General features: G+C 40.4%; 1 protein-coding gene across 1 annotated transcript; it reads right to left on the bottom strand.

Moving 5' to 3' along the window:
- Window positions 1-13451: 13451 nt before the first annotated feature.
- On the bottom strand, window positions 13452-17554 carry FBXO43 (F-box protein 43). The gene is made up of 4 exons (XM_050940885.1): window positions 16013-17554; window positions 14902-15004; window positions 13825-14013; window positions 13452-13700 (listed from the first exon to the last, which is right to left on the bottom strand). Exons 1-4 carry the CDS (start codon window positions 17536-17538, stop codon window positions 13452-13454), a joined length of 2067 nt encoding a protein of 688 aa, XP_050796842.1. The 5' UTR covers window positions 17539-17554.
- Window positions 17555-21515: the final 3961 nt, after the last annotated feature.

Below are 21515 nucleotides of genomic sequence, written 5' to 3' on the forward strand. Positions count from 1 at the left end.
TCCCAGCGCGATGGCGGTCTGCACCATGTTTGTCACTTCTTCCTGTGTTGTACTTTCAGCAGACAGTCATCCAGGTACAGGAAGATCATCACTCCCTTTCTTCGTAAGTGGGCCACCTTTACTGTGAGGGTTTAGGAAAAAATTCGATGGGCAGTGGAAAGGCCAAAAGGTAGTACTTTGTACTGATAATGATTGAGGCCCACCGTGAATCTTGAAATCATCTGGGAGCCGGGTGTATGATCATATGAAAATAAGCATCTTGGAGGTCAACGGCGGAAAACCAGTCCTCTTTGTCTAGTGCTGGAATAATTGTGGCCAGTGTGACCATTTTGAATCTGTGATTCCGCACAACTCTGTTGAGCTTCTGAAGAGTCTGCATCCACCGTTTTTCTTTTTGGTGAGAAAACAATAGGAATAAAAACCTTTCCCCTTGTATTGAGTTGGAACTTGCTCCATGGCACCCAATTGTAGAAGATGATTCACTTCCAGTTGTAAAAGGTGCTTGTGAGAAGGGTCCCTGAAGGGGGACGGGAAAGGAAAGGGATGGGGTAACCCAATCTTATAATCTCCAGTACCCATTGGTCCATTGTTATTGCCACCCAGGCATGATAGAATGGGCACAGGCTGTGGCCAAAATGTTGGGTAGGAGTATCTGGCAGTGCTCTGTTGTGGGGGAAGTCGTTGAGACCCTTGACCAAGACTTCAAAACTGTGGCTTGGTGACAGATGCTTGTGAAGATGAGGACTGAGTTTGAGAAGCCCTGCATTTCTGTGAGCGTTGCTTATTTCTGTTCCAGTCAAAAGTGCCGCTGTTGAGGGCAGTGGAAAGAGGTGTCTCTGCCTTTTTGGTATGGTTGGTATCGATGTCGTTTGTTTGGTGGCGTATATATGTCTAAAGTGCACAGAGTGGCCTGAGAGTCCTTCATCAAGTGAAGAATGTCATCTGTTTTTGTGGAGAAAGATTTCTCCCAGTCAAAAGGTAGATTCTCCACCTTAAGTTGGAGCTCCTTTGGGATACCGGACGACTGCAACCATGAGCCCCTGCGCATTACAACAGCTGTAGTCATCACTTTGGCAGCAGTGTCCGCTACATCCATTGATGCCTGTAGCGTTATATGGGCAATTAATTGTCCCTCTGTCAAGATGGCATTTAATTGGGGACATTTTTCATCAGGTAAGGCCTCAAGGAATTCTTGCAGCGTATTGTAGTTATCGAAATTGTACTTGGCTAGAAGAGCCGAGCAATTGGCTACCCAGAACTGGAGTGTAACTGATGAGTATACCTTTCTACCGAAAAAGTCTAATGGTTTGTGTTCTTTGTCTTGTGGAGTGGACTGGAATTTAGGTTGTTTGCTGAGATGATTGGCAGCTTCCACAACTAGGAAACTGGGTTGTGGATGAGAGAAGAGAAAGTCCATCCCCTTAGCTGGGATGAAATATTTTCTGTCAGCTCATTTGCTGGTAGGTAGTATCATGGCGGGAGTCTGCCAAATATTCTATGCCGGTTCCATTATGGCATCGTTCATGGGTAATGCAATCTTGGATGAAGTGGTTGTGCTGGTTTTCTTGCACCTCTTCTAGGGGATTGTCTTGGCTGGAGGCTACTCTTTTTAAAAGTTTCTGAAATTGTTTCAGATCATCCACTGTGGTTGGAGGAGGTGGTATGACTGCCTTGTGAGGGGAGGAAGATTAGTTGTGGGCCGGTGAAATGGCTTCATGGTCTGTGTCATCTTCCTCCTCATCTGCGATGCCCTCAGGTGCCTTCGAGGTATCCCTGCTTGAGGATGGAGGAGGAGAGCAAATTTCTCCTCAGGCTGGAGCTTGGGCCCTATATGCCGCACAGGGATGCCAAGGGGGCCATTGCGTAGGAAAGGGCATCAGTGGACAAATCCAGGGTTGTCCGTACCATTGTTGCATCTCGCAAGATTGGTGAGACTTGGTCTTAACAGCATCCCGTGGTGGTCTACGCTCCATGGGTGAAGAGTGTTAGGAGGAGAAATGACTCCCCTGTACATCCTCCTCTTCATCACTGGATATGAGTTGGGGAGCAGGTGAAACTGGTAGCTGCTCTGCTATTTGGGCCGGAGGTACCTTGGTGCCGAGCAGAGGTGACTGTGGCACAGAAGAGATTGCTATGTCCTTGTGCTGAAAAAACTGTTGCGGAGCCGTCTGTTTCTGTGCCAGCTGTGCAGCTGTTGAAGATAAGGACATTGCAGAGACCATTTTGCTGGTAGCCTTGGTTGAAACAGTCAGTGCCATTCTTGGTCTGTCCATCGGTGGCAACAACTGAGTTGGTGAAGGTACTGGAGGCATTGCCGGTGGTATCAGTCTCGGTGCTGACTCCTGCACTGGGGTGGTGGTGCCACGGAGGAGGAGCGCCTCGACTCCGTGTCGGTGAGGTGGGTCTTGGCAGAGGTCCACAGAGGGATGGTACCGGAGGTTCCTGGAGCCTCAAAGATGCTCATTCCAGTCGAGCTTGTCATCTTGCTGGTGACCTCTTCTTTTTCTGAGTGTCCCTATAAGGAGAGGTTGTGGCACATTCCTGGAAGTTTTGGAAGACTGAGCACTCCCATTAGCAGCCGTTTTACTTGGGGAACCAGCTGCTGGTATTGGTTTTGGTCCCTGAGGGGTAGGCTGAAGGGACTTCTCCACTAAAATCATCTTGAGGCAGACATTTCTGTCACATCATGCCCTAGTTTTCAGGTTACTAAAGTGGGCACATTTTTGAGAGATATGAGTCTCCCTTAAGCAACGGACACATGATGAGTGGCCATCAGAGACTGGCATTGCCTCATAGCAAGAGTCACAGGATTTAAACCCGGGCAAGCCGGGCATCACAGCTGATAAAAGTTTTCCAAATAAAGAGGGGAAAATTGCGGGGGGAGGGGGAAGTATGTCTAACTAACTAAGTAACTGAGACTTACTAAACTATAACTAATCTAATAATTTCTCTATAGAAAAAACAAAGAGGCAGCACTGCCATTGAGCTCTGTCTGCAGCCAAGGATGGTTGAAAAGGAACTGAAGGGTTGGTTTGCATGTGCACTACCGACCGGTGCCAACGGCACTGTGAGATGGCTACTGTGCACATGCACCCCAACCGAGCATTGCTAATGAAAATCTCCGATCTGCAGTGCAGGGACACACCGACACCGAAAATGAAGCACCCAAAAGAGACACTTCTTAAATAAAAACTAAAAAGTTGTGAGCTCCAAAAGAGATCTTGGGCAAGTGATCTTGGAGAAGGCAGATGTATTTGAGAGTGGCAGCCATTAACTCTCAGGATTTGTAAGATACCCTATAAAGTCATGATGGACTCAGCCCAAATCCAATCAGGATGCTTGCTAGAGGCAGGAAGACAGAAGCACATTTCTATTTAGGTACTTTCCGACACAGTACTTAGAGGGCTGAAATTTGTCATCAATATCCTAATCAAGGATGGTTCAGAAAGGGAAAGCAGGAAACAAATACATTTCCTACTGCTCTGTATTCAGAGCAAGTGCAGTTGTGCTACACACAAAGAGCAGAGATCTTGTTATTGATTCATACAGAGAAGAGTTGAACTGCAATTGCAGATTTTTTACAGTTTTGCCTTCTTCATTATTCGTTTTTCTATTTAAACAGAAACAAAAAGGAAGGGAGTTAGGCTGCTGAAACAATCACCGTGGTTTTTCAGGTAGAAAAAAAATCTGTGTGAATGACTAATAAATGGAATATGACAAAAGATTGATCTAGATACTTACAAGTCCCTCCTGACGAATGCTGGCGAGGTGTTTAAGTAAATCAAACTTAAAGACAGAATAAATGTTGATGTTATTACTGTTTTCAGATATTTTGAGTTACAGTATAAAATCATTAATGAAAAGTTTATATGCTGAGACAATTCAGAAAATTTATTACACAGATTTCTGTGATCTCCTCTGGTCCTGTCAGTGAAAAAAGAATAATCAGAGATACTGAAGCCATTTCATTTTCCCTCACCTAAGTCACTTGAGGCTTACGACTGGGCTTCACAAGAAGAATGCCAAAGCATTGGAAAAAAAATATAAAGTATGCTTGATATAATCACACAAGAGGGACATGACTCAAAAATAGAAATACACGGAGAATGCTTAGTTTTGGAGAAAGAGTAAGAGAAAAATCATTAAATAGCCAAAATAAATAACGTAGAAATGTTTTATAAATTGTGAAGCATTTTAATGGTTTTTCCTTCTTTTTCCAGGCTGTAGTTTTCCTTATGAAAGGGTTAGACTTCATACAGCCTTTTCATGGTTCATCTATTCTTAAGCGTTTTTCAATACATTAGAAGCAAGAGGAAGACCAAGGACAGGGTAGGCCCACTGCTCAGTGAGGAGGGGGAAACAGTAACGGGAGACTTGGAAATGGCAGAGATGCTTAATGACTTCTTTGTTTCGGTCTTCACTGAAAAGTCTGAAGGAATGTCTAGTATAGTGAATGCTTACGGGAAGAGGGTAGGTTTAGAAGATAAAATTAAAAAAGAGCAAGTAAAAAATCACTTAGAAAAGTTAGATGCCTGCAAGTCACCAGGGCCTGATGAAATGCATCCTAGAATACTCAAGGAGTTAATAGAGGAGGTATCTGAGCCTCTAGCTATTATCTTTGGGAAATCATGGGAGACGGGGGAGATTCCAGAAGACTGGAAGGGGCAAATATAGTGCCCATCTATAAAAAGGGAAATAAAAACAACCCAGGAAACTACAGACCAGTTAGTTTAACTTCTGTGCCAGGGAAGATAATGGAGCAGGTATTTAAAGAAATCATCTGCAAACACTTGGAAGGTGGTAAGGTGATAGGGAATAGCCAGCATGGATTTGTAAAGAACAAATCGTGTCAAACTAATCTGATAACATTCTTTGATAGGATAACAAGCCTTGTGGATAAGGGAGAAGCGGTGGATGTGATATACCTAGACTTTAGTAAGGCATTTGATACGGTCTCGCATGATATTCTTATAGATAAACTTGGAAAGTACAATTTAGATGGGGCTACTATAAGGTGGGTGCATAACTGGCTGGATAACAGTACTCAGAGAGTAGTTATTAATGGCTCCCAATCCTGCTGGAAAGGTATAACAAGTGGGGTTCCGCAGGGGTCTGTTTTGGGACCGGCTCTGTTCAACATCTTCATCAACGATTTAGATGTTGGCATAGAAAGTACGCTTATTAAGTTTGCGGACGACACCAAACTGGGAGGGATTGCAACTGCGTTGGAGGACAGGGTCAAAATTCAAAATGATCTGGACAAATTGGAGAAATGGTCTGAGGTAAACAGGATGAAGTTCAATAAAGATAAATGCAAAGTGCTCCACTTAGGAAGGAACAATCAGTTTCACACATACAGAATGGGAAGAGACTGTCTAGGAAGGAGTATGGCAGAAAGAGATCTAAGGGTCATAGTAGACCACAAGTTTAATATGAGTCAACAGTGTGATACTGTTGCAAAAAAACCAAACGTGATTCTGGGATGCATTAACAGGTGTGTTGTAAACAAGACACGAGAAGTCATTCTTCCGCTTTACTCTGCGCTGGTTAGGCCTCAATTAGAGTATTGTGTCCAGTTCTGGGCACCGCATTTCAAGAAAGATGTGGAGAAATTGGAGAGGGTCCAGAGAAGAGCAACAAGAATGATTAAAGGTCTTGAGAACATGACCTATGAAGGAAGGCTGAAGGAAATGGGTTTGTTTAGTTTGGAAAAGAGAAGACTGAGAGGGGACATGATAGCAGTTTTCAGGTATCTAAAAGGGTGTCATCAGGAGGAGGAAGAAAACTTGTTCACCTTAGCCTCCAATGATAGAACAAGAAGCAATGGGCTTAAACTGCAGCAAGGGAGATTTAGGTTGGACATTAGGAAAAAGTTCCTAACTGTCAGGGTAGTTAAACACTGGAATAGATTGCCTAGGGAAGTTGTGGAATCTCCATCTCTGGAGATATTTAAGAGTAGGTTAGATAAATGTCTATTAGGGATGGTCTAGACAGTATTTGGTCCTGCCATGAGGGCAGGGGACTGGACTCGATGACCTCTCGAGGTCCCTTCCAGTCCTAGAGTCTATGAGTATTCAAGTGGTCTCCTTTATCTAAATGAGTCCATCTTCATCTCTCCCCCTATATTAAGTCCTATTAGGTATTTTCCTTAAGTAGAGAGCTGAAAGATTACTTAGTAGCAACCATGGCTCTTAAGACTAAATTGTCTACATAGGCTGCTTCTGAAATGTGGATGTCCCTTGAAGGAGCAAGCTATCTATACTGAGAACTGCTGCTTAAATTGTCAATACATAAGACTTCCATTGATTATAAGGGAATTGTATTGAGCCCCAAATGCACACTTTTCAGGAGACTTCACAACACACACTTTTTTAAAAAAAGTGAAATGCAATGTAGGACCCAGTGTGTTACCCTGAAAATTAGATTTGGGGACACTGCTATAACCACCTGCCTATCTCCCCCTTAGTCTGTTCTTCCCAAGGTATAAATTTCTGGGGTTAAGGAAACACTAAAAGACATGGATATAACCCCCCCAATAAAGTAATTGATGCAGGCAGCATTCTTTCCAAAACAAAGTATTTTTATTAATGTAAGTAATAATCCCTACTACATTATGATCTAAAAATCCTAAAAAAGGCACAAAATCCTTGACACCAATCCCTTACGCCAAGTTAAAGAACATTCGAATTACAATAGAATATAATTCAAATGATTCTAAGTGAAGTGATTTGTTACAAGTGTCCAGTTTGCAACAAATTGCTGACAGCAAACATACTTTAAGTTTTACATAAAAAAATACGATTAACACACACATTCCAAGCATACACATTAAATACTATGCTAAAACTATACTATTCTAAAAATTATATCAAAATCTGGCAAGCTGACTTTATAAATCCATTGGTATTCCTTTAAAATCACTGTTGCTGCTTTTAAAATCCTTCATCATTGTCTTTGTTCAGCTCCTGGTCAGTCAGCTTTGCTCTGCCCCAGTTTTCTTCTCTCTTTTTCTGCAGCAGCTTTTCTGACTTCTTTACAGCAGCTCTCTCTTTTCTGGCTTCCAGTTCCCCGTCATCTTCCGATCAAATTCTCTCTCTTTCTCCAGTCCAGATCTTCTCTCCCCATCAGCTAACTGCTCTGCTTTGTGTCTGGCCTTTTACACTCTCCTAGGACTTCCTTAAATACCCTTAAGCAATTACTCCATTCACACATGCTCAGTACTTACCATTACCTCAGAATTATGATTGACAGCTCTGACCTTTAAAACGAGTTGTGACCAGTATGAGTGGGCTATGACGAGCTAGCTGATAAATTAACTGACCTCTCTGTCATTCCTTACTCAAGAGCCATGCTTAATAGCAACCCATGCTCAGTAGCCACCAATCTTGCACATGCTCACTGTTGTCATTTATCTCAGAGCTGTGACTCTGCCCATGGCCCCTGCGCAAGGACGACACGCAAATTCGTGAAGCGTTCCACATACACGCATACCTGTCTCTTTGCCAGGGCACCATTTTAGAAATCCTAGGTTTTCACTAAGAAGGCCAGGGTCCGCAGCATCCATTTCAGGGTGGAGCAATTTTTGCTTATTCAGAATAGAGATCAGAAATACGAAGTAGAGACTGGAGAATTTCCCTAGGAATAAGTGGACTGAATGGTATGATAACATGATGCTTGATTCTGCGTTGCAGTTACTACTATGCCCCTGTATCATATTTGCTTGTACAGCAAACATTGCTGATATTACTATTTGCTGCATTCACTTTAGAGTAAGGAAGGAATTTGGATGCATAAAACCGGTAATTGAGTAGAGATGGGCTTTCCAACTGGGATCTTCTCTTAAACCTAGTAATGGTACCAGCACATTATAGTAACCTAATGTTAAACAGCAACTGTTAACATTGAACATTTTTAAATCTGCAGGACCAGATAACATTCAAGAGTATTAAAATAACTTACTATTAATGTTGATTTTTAAACAAATCCTGGAACACTGGGGAACTTCCCGAGGACTAGGGGGGAATCTAATGGTGTGTCAATTTTTAAGAAAGAGAAAACTGGATGAGCCAGGTAACTGTAGTCTGACATTGATTCTGAGCAAAATCATGGAAAGGCTGATATGGGATGCAATCACTCAAGAATTAGAGGATGGCAGCATAATTAAAACCAATCAACAAGGTTTTATGGAAGACTGTTTGACAAGACCTATGTCTTTTTGTTTTAATGAGATCACAAGTTTGGTTAATAAAGGAAATTGTTCACATAACATACTTAGACTTCTTAAGACATTTGACTTAGCCACAAATGACATTATAAAAAAAATTAACACTATACAATGTAGCCAATATTAAATAGATTAAGAACTAGTTAACTGATAGATTGTAAAAACTGTAAATGGGAAATTCACATCTAAAAGGGGTGTTTTCTAGTGGGGTCCCATAGGGATTGTTCTTGACCCAATTCTGTTAAATATTTTTATCAATTGTCTGGAAGAAAATATAAAACCATTATTAGTAAAATTTGCAGATGACACAAAAAATGGTGGAATTTTAAATGATGGGAACAAGTGAGTTTTACAGACTAAGCTGGGTCACTTAGTAAAATAGGCTTTTTTTCAGCAACATGCATTTTAATACAGCCAAATGTAAAGTCATACATTTATGAACAGAGAACGCAGATCACACAGGATCGGGGATTGCATCCTGGAATGTAGCAACGCTGAAGACAAGTTAGGTGTCATGGCAGCTGGCAGTTGCACCTAAGCACCAAGTGCAATGCCATAGCTAAGAGGGCAAATGAGATTCTGGGATGTAGAAGCAGGAAAATATCAAGTAAGAATATGGAGATGTTATTACACGCCATATATTACATTAGTGTGACCATAACTGGAATATTGTGACACAGTTCTGGTACCCACACTTCAAAAACGAAAGTTGAAAGATTAAAAAGGATTCAGAGAAGAGCTACAAGAGTGATTCAAGGTCTGGAAAGCAAGTTTTAGCAAGAAACTCAAGCTCAATCCATTTAGTTTATCCAAGAGAAGGTTAAGTAGTGACTTGCTTGATCACAGTCTGCAGTTACCTACATTGAAAGACATTTCTGATAGATGTGATAGATATTGCAACAGCACACAGTATTGTGGGGACCATATTGTTTTAAGTTAATGAATGGTTTCTGTGTCACTGTGAGCCAGGGATTGTGTGCAGCTCCAGTGGGACAGGGTTATCATCACTGCTTCTCCAGGAAATAAGAAGAGTGAGTGTGGGGGTGATTAAGATGAAGAATGCAGGCTGTGAACACCTCTAGTGAGGTACCATGCCCTGAGGAGGTTTGCTTAGAGTAGTTCAAACTGGGTTTTCCAGAGACTGACAGAGAAAGGGCTTTTGGTAGAAAAAGGCTGAGTTTAAACTGGTCACAGGGCCTTCTTTTGATTCAGCAAATGAACAGCAACTTTTACCCAATAGGGGGCCCCCGGACCTTTGCGGAAGGATTTTGGTCTACTAGGGCCCTATAAAACTGATGGGTGAGCTCTAGTAAGCTTTTAATGTGTGTACAGGAACTTTATTTTTTTTTTAAGTTTTCTCTGCAATATTGTTACCACAAGAATAAATGTAATTTTTTGTTTAGAAAATGTAAAAATGTAGAGCTGAAAGGGACCTCAAGAAATCATCAAGTTAAGTCCCCTACAATGAGGAAAGACAAAGTCAACCTAGACCATCATTGACAGGTGTTTGTACAACCTGTTCTTAAGAGCCTCTAATGGAGATTCCACAACCTTCCTTGGAAATCTATTCCAAAACATTACCTCTCGAGTTAGAAAGTTTTTCCTATTATCTAACCCAGGGTTTCTCAAACAGGGATTGCCGATTGAGTAGGGAAAGCCTCTGGCGGGCCGGGCCGATGTATTTACTTGCCCTGGCCGCAGGTCTGGCCGGTTGCAGCTCCCACTGGCCGCGGATCGCTGCTCTGGGCCAATGGGAGCTGCTGGAAGCGGCGGCCAGTAAGTCCCTTGGCCCGTGCCACTTCCAGCAGCTCCCAATGGCCCAGAGCAGCAATCCGCGGCCAGTGGGAGCCGCTATCGGCCGGACCTGTGGCCAGGGCAGGTAAACATACTGGTCCGACCCTCCAGGGGCTTTCCCTACACAAGCGGCGACCCCTTTTGAGAGACCCTGATCTAACCTATACCTAAGTTGCTGCAGATTGAGCCCATTACTTCTTGTTCTATCTCCAGTGAACATGGAGAACAATTGATCCCTGTCCTCTTCATAAGAGCCCTTAATGTATTTGAAGACTGGTATCAGGTCCCCTTCAGTCTTGTTTGCTCAAAGCTAAACATGACCAATATTTTAATTTTTCCAAGGCCTTATACCATTTTTGTTGCTTTCCTCTGGACTCTCTCCAATTTATCCACATCTTTCCTAAAGTGTGGCACCGAGAACTGGATACACACTTTACTCCGGCTGAGGCCTCACATTGGCAGAGTAAAGTGGAAAAACTGTCTCACGTGTCTTATGTACAAAACTCTTGTTAATATGCCCCAGAAGTATATTAGCTTTTTTCACAACTGCATCAGAATGGACTCTTATTCAATTTGTGATTCACCATAACCCCCACATTCTTTTCAGCAGTAATGCCACCTTGCCAGTTATTCTCCCTTGTGTAGTTGTGCTTTTGATTCTTCCTTTTATGTGAAGTACTTTGCACTCACCATTATTGAATTTCATCTTGTTAAATTCAGACCAATTCTCCAATTTGTCAAGATCATTTTGAATTCTAAGCTTGTCCTCCAAAGTGCTTGTAACCCCTCCCAGCTTAGTATATTCTGCAAATTGTATAAGCATACTCTCTTCACTTCATTATCTAAGTCATTAATGAAAATATTGACTAGCAGACCCAGGACCAACCTCAGCAGGACCCCATTAGGTACGCCCTCCCACTTTGACAGCAAACCATTGATAACCATTCTTTGAGTTCAGTCTTTCAACCAGTTTTGCACTCGCCTGATTGTAATTTCATCTAGGCCACATTTTCCTAGTTTGCTTATGAGAATGTCACATGGGATTGTGTCAAAAGCCTTACTAAAATCAAGATATAGCACATCTACCCCTTCCCACTGATCCACTAGGTCAGTAACCCAGTCAAAGAAGGAAATTAGGTTGATTTAGCGTGATTCGTTCTTGACGAATAGACGGCAGCTATTCCTTACAACCCTATTTTCATGTAGATGCTTACAAATTGATTATTTCTTTTTCTTTCCAGGTATTGAAGTTAAATTGATTTGTTTATAATTCTCTATGTCCATTTTGTACCCTTTAATTATTAAAAAAAAAAAAAAAGGAAAGAGGCTAAAATAGTACCATTCTCCAGTCCTCTGGGACTCTATCCAACCTCCATGAGCTCTTAGAGATAATTGCTACTGGTCCTGAGATTGCCTCAACTAGTTCTTTAAGCACCCTTGCCTCAACTAGTTCTTTAAGCACCCTAGGATGAATTTAATCAGGCCCTGCCAACTTGAACACACCTAACTTATCTAAATATTCTTTAGCCTGTTTTTTTTTCCTGTTTTGGCTTGCATTCCTTCCTCCTTGTGGTTAATATTAATTGTGCTGAGTTTCTGGTCACCATTAACCCTTTTAGTGAAGATTGAAGTAAAACAGGCATTAAGCACCTCAGCCTTACTGATGTCATCAATTATTAGCTCTCCTTCCCTGCTAAGTAGAGGACCTATGCTTTCCTTTGTCTGTCTCTTGCTCCCAGTGTATTTAAAGAAGGCTGGTTAGTAACCGGTATACACTGTTGCAACCCTTAGAGCAGAGGTAGGCAACCTATGGCACGGGTGCTGAAGGCAGCACGCAAGCTGATTTTCAGTGGCACTCACACTGCCTGGGTCCTGGCCACCAGTGCGGGGGGCTCTGCGTTTTAATTTAATTTTACATGAAGCTTCTTAAACATTTTAAAAGCCTTATTTACTTTACATACAACAATAGTTTAGCTATATATTATAGACTTATAGAAAGAGACCTAAAAACGTTACAATGTATTACTGGCACGCAAAACCTTAAATTAGAGTGAATAAATGAAGATTCGGCACACCACTTCTGAAAGGTTGCCGATCCCTGCCCTAGAGGAAGGTTAACCACAGGTGCTGGTTCCCAGTCAGAACTGCTGGGGAAATCACAGTGAGGTGCAGAAATGGGATTGCAAGAAAAACTGCAAGCCTAAATGCCCAGTCTTGAGGGAGAGATGCAGGTCTCTGTCCAACAGAGATGACAGCTAGCAGCCTGAAACCTTAAGTGGGTGCCCTTGAGGAAGACTAGAGGCAAGAGGTGGGCAAGGTACAGCTAATCCTGAACTGTGACAGATGGCTCATTAGCAGAAAAAGGCATAAAGTCCAATGTATGGAAGTATGAGAGGAGTAGCCATTTTAGGCTGGATCTGTAAAAGCAGCAAAGAATCCCGGGGCACCTTATAGACTAACAGACGTTTTGGAGCATGAGCTTTCTTGGGTGAATACCCACTTCGTCAGATGCATGTGGCGGAAATTTCCAGGGGCAGGTATATATATGCAGGCAAGCTAGAGATAATGAGGTTAGTTCAATCAGGGAGGATGTTCTAGCAGTTGAGGTGTGAAAACCAAGGGAGGAGAAACTGAAATGTATGGAAGCTGATTTTAGACAAATTCAGACTAGAAATAAGGTGCACATTTTAAAAACAATAATTGTAATTACCCTGAAGAACAACTACATAGGTGGATGTGGTCAATTCTCCATCACCAGAAATCTTTAAATCCAGACTAGATATCTTTCTAAAAAAGATATGCTATAGCTCAACCAGAAATTATGGGCTTGATGCAGAAGTTACTGGGTGAGGTTCTTCAGCCTGTGTAATACAGGAGATAAAACTAAATTATCATAATGGTCCCATCTAGCTTTAAAAAAAAAAAATTGAATAGTCTATCTTAGCAGCATTGTCTATTGACTAGGTGGTAGTATTTCCTCTGAGTCAGTGCTTATCTAATGCTTCATCACAGCATGATATTAAAAACTGTAGTTTTAAAAGTGTCTCAGAACAAAACCTATAGAAAAGAAAGTTTTAATGATTCATTCTCTTTAATTTGCCACTGAGACAAGAATCACAACTTTAAATTTTCAAGTGATATAAAATAGATATTTTAGAAGACTATATTGAAAGTACTTTATTGAAAAATTAAGATGTTGGAAGTGTCTGGCTACATGACGGGTAAAACAAGACATTAAAAGTTTAAAATTTTTTTCACTTTTTTCCCAAAAAACTTACCAAAATACACTAAGTTAATTTAAGATATGTACATGAGAAATCATCTTAATTATTGGGCAAAATGACAATATTACTTTCAAAATATGCATAATTAATAAAAATATAGACAAGATCAAAAACAGAGAGAGCAGGGAAATCTAATGTTCCTGATAAATTTAGAGTCGTTTTAAATTTCTCTTGCTTTGGGCACTTCCTGGAAGAGCATCTTTTTTATTTCGCTGCTTTGCAGATGAACTATTGCATTCTTTTGATCCGTGGAAGGTGCACAAACACAAAATACAAAAGTCAAATGCACAGGCTTCTCGGCTACATAGTCCCCTTTTCTTTAAGGGCTGATACTTAGCTGGGCACTGACACCTTGGACAAGGTTTTAAAGCTTCATCAATAAAAAGGGTTTTGGCAATCTGTGTCAAGAGGGGAGAAAACAACATTTAATACCAGCAGTTCTTGACTGCACATCTTAAGAAGTCCAAGATTCGTCTTAAGAAATCTTTATTTTCAGTGCTAACACCTGGCTGCATTGCTTACCTTAAGGTACTCTTCCTGTTTACTAGTTGACTGGGGAACAGAACTGCATCCTGTAGGTGTTAAAAGCTCATTGCAAGAAGGTGGTGTTTGTGACACAGCAGTTTTAGCTTGAGCTTGAACAGGTCTTAGAGCCGATCTACTTAGAATATTAAGTCTTGTGGCAGCATCTTCAACATGCAAGAGACATCCCTGTTACAGATAATGATTATAAGAGAAATCAGCTTAAATGAGTACCAAGATAACCAGGGCTTTGTTTAATATAGCTTTGTTTGTTTTTGTTTTAGAACTATTTTTATTTTTCACAATAAAGAGGTACAAAATGTGTAAATTTCTTCAAGTACAAGTTTAGTATTTAATGGACAGGTGGACAAAACAGGAGGAAATATTGTGGTCTACAAATATCAGTTCAGGGTGACCAGATCTATTCTCCTTTACCACTTAGAAGACCTCATCTCTCCCTGCAACTCTCTCCAATATCTTTCCTACTTCAGAAATCTGAATAGGAAATGCTTCCAACTGCTTATAGGATAGTCACTTCACATCAGGTCACTTCAAGGAATCCCTACCCTAGAGGTAAGTTAAGCCACAAAGAAAAAAAACCAAGTCAAACAATTGGGAAGGAGTCACAATTTTAGTCCTACTGGACCTGCAAGCAGGGATTAAAATGGAATAAGAAAAAAAGGAGGTGTTGAAATGGGGCATATGAGAAATTAAGAGGAAGGGACAAGATTTTAAACCCAAAACCTGGTTCGCTTTAAATTTGTTATAATTTGAGAAAAATCCTATTGATTCCAAGTACTACATGTTTTAAACAAACAAACAAACAAACAAACAAACAAACAAACATTCTCCTTGAAGTGTGGCTAGAGTAAAAAGACTAAAAATGACATTTTTTAAACTCAGAATAGGTCTCTGCATGTATTCTGAGTCATACCTACTGGGTAAAGATTTTACAACTCTCATAGTCAGCTGGGAGATTCCTGCAGTTTGCTAGGCTCTTTACATTCTTTCCCCCTCCCCAAATCTTTCCAACATGCCCTATATTTAGAAAAATACTCCCTTTGGGAGACACATTACCCCAGCTTCCGCCTTCAGCTGTTTTATGTACAGCTTTCTCCTGAGATATGCATTTTTGTCTTGTATAACAATTTCACGCCAGTTCTTGCTTACTTTCCAAATACTGAAACAAAACAAAAAAATATCATCCACCTTTTAAATCTTACTTAAGTTTTTACAAGTGGTATAGTTTAAGATCCTAATACTAAAAATTAACTTCTTCAATTTTATCATGACTTAAAATGAATCTTGATCATTTTGCAGAATGTTGCAATATACTGTAACAAACTTCATTTTACAGACTTGACTTGAAACATAACATTGCCTCACATATTCTTCTCCATCATCATGTGGAATTAAATACAGGAGATGGGGTAAAGGAGGGCTCATCTCCTGAGACAGAACACAAGGTAAAAAAATCATTGACTGCTTTGCATGAGGTAGGAGAGTGGGGCGGATTGAGAGCTGAGGGGAAGAGGGTTGGAGAAGAACTAGGGGGCTGGATCAGAGCTGCTGAGCATGGTGGGGGAAGGGCTGGAGGGGACCAAGGTGGAAGGATTCCATCAGGCCTGGGGGAGCTATGACTGGACTGAAGGAGGTAGAAGCTGAGGGAGAAGCTAGGTATCTGGATAGGCAGAGAGCTGAAGAGGAGCTAGGTGACAGGGGTGAGGGGGCTGGATTGAGGCAAGGGGGGGGAAAGAACTGGAGGGAGGTGAATTTTGGAACTGGGAAGGGGGCCCCTAACCTATTATAACACTAGAAGTATCTGAGGTCTTGTTATGCTACTGATATTTCTTACTAAACTAATGTTTTAGACTTACAACAAAATATTGCACCATCATAAATTGGTACGCTGGGAAATGAGCTGAGCTTAACATTTATTAATATTTTCACTGATTACCCAAAAAAAAGGGAATTAATACCCTAAGTTTTTATTATTAGATAGAACTTAATTACAAGTGACATTTTTTCATCTCTTTGTTACTTCAAACACATCAGTAATAAATTAATGTTATTTTTGTTACATGGGAGTAATACTGTTCAGGCCATTGTTCTAGCTCCCCAACTCATTAGCAGGGAAAAAACCCTTATTTTCAAAATTTTGGAAAGAGTATATAGTCGTATTTCTTACCTGCATAGGCTTTCCACAGTCAAAGCACCTAAAACTATAGCAAGAATATGCTTTAAATCTCTGTATTTTAATTCTGTTAAAATATCTAATTTTTCAAGGCCCATTTTCTTGCCTATGAGTCCAGCAAGAATGTATTCTAATACAGACATTTCAGCTCTTTCAGTGTTCTCCAAGAGTCCATTTTGCTCTGGTCTTTTTTTTTTGCTTCGCATGAAGATTTCATGGACTACTTGTAAAGCAGGTGTTCTTGATAAATCCCCAAGATTTAGAATCAAATCTCCACTATTCTCCTCATTAAAAACCAATCCACTGTCTTCACTGGCAGGGTCTCTTACTACTTTTAATTTATATTCTGAATTAATTAGCTTAGCATCATAGTCTTCCTCTGTCTCTGACTGTGAACCCCGTTCTGGAAGGATAGATAACCTCCTCACTCGGTCTAGTTTTCTTAACTTTCTTTTAGCATCCAGAAGTTTGCAAACTTCCTTTTGTTTTTGAAGGAGTTCTTGGAAAGATCCCTCATGATCTGAAGAAGAATCTTCTGATTTATCTAAGCCAAGGGAATTAAACCCACTGTCTTCAGGCACTGAAAGGTCCAAGTCACTTACCACATGAGAAGGGGGAGTATTTGTGTCAAGTAAATCAAAGTTAAAATCTGCTATTAGGTTGCTGACTGGAGTCAGAAATTTATCCTCATTTGTCTCAGATAACATACAAGATGCAGGGGTTCTAAGCAATTCCAGGTAGGTGCTTTCATCACTAACGCACGTAAGGGCACTATCACTGAACTCATTAGGAGTCTTATCAATAATAATGTCCTTAGAATTATTATGGTGAATTGGAGATAAACATTCAGGTTCTGACAACAAGTTGTTTTTACATTTGGAATCATCTACTGTAGAAGTCCTTTGCTGTGAAAAGGCAAGCCTCAATTTTTGGCAAGCAGGACTAAACTCCTCAGTTTTTAAAGTGCTAGTAGCTAGAGGTTTGTATGTGTTATCTCTTGGAGAATATGAAGAACTTTTTGAAAGTCTTTCTTCAAAACTGAGAACGTGAGATAATGTTTTTCTCCTACTGCAATCCAAAGAATTGGTTTGTCTTTCAAAGCATCCTACAATGCCTCCCAAAGCAGTTTTAGACAGAAGCAATCTCCTACGCAGTGATGAGTCTTTTTTACTTACTTTAGGAGTTTCAAAAAAATCTGTAGCTACATTTGCCTCTTTTCTTTCAGATAAAGAGATAGAATTCTTTCCATTTTCGATGGGAGACGACACTGGAATTACTAAATTAGGGTGTGAATGTTCAGAATACTCATGCAGTAATGATAGTTGTCTTGCACTCAGTTCATCTTTATGTTCTGCATCAGTATGATCAAAGCTAGGGTCTTTTAATGATACATTATATCCACTATCATGAAATATGGAGGTGGAACAAGAGTCTTTAAAGCTGGAGTATTTCACATTGTTGCTGGGAGAAGTCAACCTTCCTCTTTTAAGAATAGACAGCACTGAGCGACTTTCTGACATCTTTCACTTGGAATTTCTCTGATTCTGTAAAAAGTGAAGACAGCATTTTATCTCTAGAATGAGCCACAAAGAACTTATTTTAAATACAGTTACCAATGGATATCTAATTATATCTGAGATGATTTATTTTCATTTAAAATATTTTCACCATCAAAATAGTAACCATAGTGAAAAATATTTTTATTGCATCTCTGTGGAAACAGCACTCAAACTCTAGCATGATGGATGCACTATTGATATTTAAAAAAAGATCAATAGATAGTAAATATTTTACTGATGTAAAATAATGGGGATGAACAGCTTAAAAAACATGGCATAAGAGAAACGAAGTAAGTGAAAAAACACATCTGATTAGATAGCTGATTTACCAATCATCATCATCATCCATGGAGAATGGGTTCAGTCTGATCATAGACAATTGGCAAAATTTTGGCCCCATTGAGGAGAATAGAAAAACTCCTACTGACTTCAATAGGGTCAGAATTTCACCCTTCATGTACATAGAGTCCCTCTACTTTCTGCCAGTTTAGTTCCTGAGAGCCAACAGGGGATTGAAACTCATGAATGAATCTATTTTATTAGTGCTGATGGAAAGATGGGGGAAAAAGAAAAACTGCCACAAAGGCTTTTGGTTTGTTTAAAGAAAGAGGGAGTCCTGGTGGCTGATAATCATAACTAATTGTCTAGAGAGTCAGCAAGGTTCCACAGATTTATTCAGATCCTTCAGTCCTTCAACACTGGAAACAGTTGAGTTCCAGTTACACAAAAGGGACAGTCTAGTGTTGGTCACTACACTGCTTCAATACATTTTCTTTACAACTTTGAACAGAAACCACCAAGAATTTCTGCTCAGTCTCTTGGTGATCTGGGGTAATACAGCTCCTACCTTGTGGTTATACAATTTATGGGCACTGAAGAACTAATTAGCCTTCTTCCCATGTATGTGGGAAGAAAAAGATAATCTGCCTTATGGTAATCAGCTTTTTGCACTGTCAGAAAGGACACATTCTTTTCAAGGGAACTACAGAAGCTCTTAGGTACTTATGTGATTTCTCTCTGAAGGATAGGATTACCTGAGGCATTGATTGCTATTTCTATAATGATATAAAAAAGTATTCCCTCTCCTTCCCAGGTCAGACTGGCAAGGACATAGACCAGGTTACTATTTTGCAAGCCCAGGACACAGCTGACATAAGAATATTTTGAATAATTTAACCATAAGGACAAAGATCTCATGAGCGACCCAAGCTAGCAAAAAGTTATACATCTTTTAATTCCAAGCTTTGCATTGGTGTATAATAGTTTCTAACTCTAGTAAATTGGGAAATATACCTAGAGATTGTCACTGGTCTCTCATATCAGACAAAAATATGTCTTCATGGGCCATTTACCAGAGTGGGATGTCTTCAGTGTATGAAGAACCCTGAGCCAGTTGGGCCTCCCACTACTAGAAAAAAAAGTAGTTGTGCCACCCTCTGTTATGCAGAATTATCCTTTGATGGATTTGGGGCATAGAATTACCCAATATCCCAAAGATGAAAGGTTATTTTTTGTGTGTGTGTTTTTTTTTTAAATTCCATTTGCTAGTGGTGGATGTGTAAAGGGGAGAGTTTTTCTTTGTAGTAACAAGGCCACAGCACACAGTGTTTGGGGAACTAACGCTTAGGTAAAGGGCAAGGATAAGGCAGACACAGAGTACTGGCAGGTGATGAGGCAAAAGACTGAACAGTAACATTGAAGATAGGGTTTTACCAGTAGGATAATAAATGCTTGTAAGCATAGGTTAGGGTAAAGAGGAGATGATACATGAACAGGCTTGTATTGGGACCAACAGAGGGGGAGGACCACATGCAAGAGGTCCAAACACCTCCAGAGTAAGCAGATCAGAACAGGACACAGGGATTTGGTAGACCTAGATGAACATGTTGGGAGTGCTCAGAGCAGAGCCCCTACAGAGTACACAACAGAAACATGCTGAGGGAAGCAATATGAATCAGCCAGATGCATTAAAAGGCACTCTGCTCGCAAAAAGATGCAGAAAACCTTCTAGAAGGGAAGGAGACAAATCTGTTTTAGACTTAATAGTTTTAAATAGCTTTTAAAATAGCCATTCAAGGCTCCAATATTGCAAAAACTTAGATACTGTACAAGCTTACCTTTAAACACATTTATAGTTCCATTGCATTTAATGAGACTATGCATGCACTCAAAGTGAAGCATGTGCATAAGTGTTTGCAGGATCTGGGCCTTGCTTTCCAATACAGTCAAAATACAGCGGGAAAGGTGGAGGGGTGGGGTGGGGAGGACAATATTTACTTTTAGCTCTAACATTACAAATAACTGAAAGCAGAGGATATCAAAAGCTGTAATTCGGATGCTATACTTTTAAAAGAAGTAAAAGTTGATCATTTCTCTGTCTCAAATGGAACAGAAGGTATAAAAAGGGTTGTGGGGGAAGAACTCATGTAATACTGTTACAGAGATCTGAACTGGCAGAGAGATAAGGAAAAAATTATTTTTGTCACATTAAAATAATATCCCAAAGCACTACAAACTTAACCAAAAAATGTGGGGGAGGGAGGAAAAAGGGGGGGCGAAGAGAAGAGCACTTCTGAGCTTCTTATACACTTTCTTGGATTGACAACACTATATATTCTTAAAATTGTAGGAGAGAAGCACTGCAATTGAGCAGACAAACAGAACATGATCCATAATCATTCTCGGTAACACTTCCTAACCTGCACCCCAATCTTGCAAACCTTTATGCACGTATTTGATTTTTATTTCAGTGGGAATACTTACAGTAGTAAAGTTCAGCTTGTGCATAAGATTTTGCAGGATTGAGGGCATAATGTTGCAAATCCAACATTAAAGGGGAAAAAAAACCTTTTCAAAACGTACTAGTATACATTTAGGCATCAAATTCATACAAACCAAGTCTCATTTCATTTGAGAATTGATATCTCCCACTGGAGTGATATTTTTTCTTTGTAATTCAGTGAGACAGTTAAAACCTCCCTTAGTAAAACTTCCCTTTTTCAAAATTTTCTTTATTCAAGTTATTCTAGATTTGATGTTTTCATAAGAGAGTTTTCTCTTTTAACAAAAGGAAACATGTTTAAATCCAATAATTTACTAGCCTAATGATACTTAGATGGTACACTTCACTTTTCAACCATAGATCTCAGAGTACTTTGCAAAAGGAATCGTCATTATCCCCATTTCACATGTGAGAAAACTGAGGCATGGTGAACCAGTGGCAGATTAGCCACTGGGCCAACAGGGCCATGCCCATTGGTCCCAGCGTACGGGGTGGGGGGGCTGGCCAATTGGGGCTCATGCCCCAAACCACTCAGCACTCCTGCAGGGAAGCTGGGTCAGGGCACTGGAGCTTACCCTGCTCCAAGCACCTTCCTGCTGGGGAGGGGAGTAAGCCCATGCCCTGACCCCACTGCCCGGCAGGAGCACCAGTGGCTCTCAAGTGGTGATCAATGGACCACCAATAAGCCACAGAGTGCTTCCTGACAGTCTACAGAATGAAATATTTAGAGATCCAAGCTATGGGAGGATTAGGATGTCTAGAGAGGACGAGTTCCATGTGGAGATCCCTCTTATGAAGTGGCTCAAGGACGCAATGATTACTGGGAAACAAAAGAGCATAGCTGCTAGAACAAAGAACTGCCACAAGCTTCTTTTAGATTAGTAATATAAAAGGTGTACATTACCGGCATCACCAAACTTATTTCTGTCCTCCTTTCACAGTGCACCTGCTATTTTCAACAAAGGGATGGAGAAGCATTCTTGGTACAGAAATTAAGAGTCTTTTCCAGTATTTAAATCAAGTCTGGTCTCTGCAGCAAACAAACTTTACCTGAAGATGCTCCTACATTCATCAAGCTGTGCAAGTATCCCAATCTAATTGACCCCAAATGAGTCAACCCAACAGTATTAATTACTCTGGAGGATGCTGTAGCTAA

This window comes from Gopherus flavomarginatus, chromosome 2, assembly GCF_025201925.1.
Source record: "Gopherus flavomarginatus isolate rGopFla2 chromosome 2, rGopFla2.mat.asm, whole genome shotgun sequence".
NCBI lineage: Eukaryota > Metazoa > Chordata > Testudines > Testudinidae > Gopherus > Gopherus flavomarginatus.

Coding starts and splice junctions, on each gene's coding strand:
- FBXO43 (XM_050940885.1), bottom strand. CDS start 17,538: ATGTCAGAAAGTCGCTCAGTGCTGTCTATTCTTAAAAGAGGAAGGTTG. Junction 14,014..14,901: donor AGCTGAAGGCGGAAGCTGGG/GTAATGTGTCTC, acceptor TATCTGTAACAG/GGATGTCTCTTGCATGTTGA. Junction 13,701..13,824: donor AACAGGAAGAGTACCTTAAG/GTAAGCAATGCA, acceptor CTCTTGACACAG/ATTGCCAAAACCCTTTTTAT.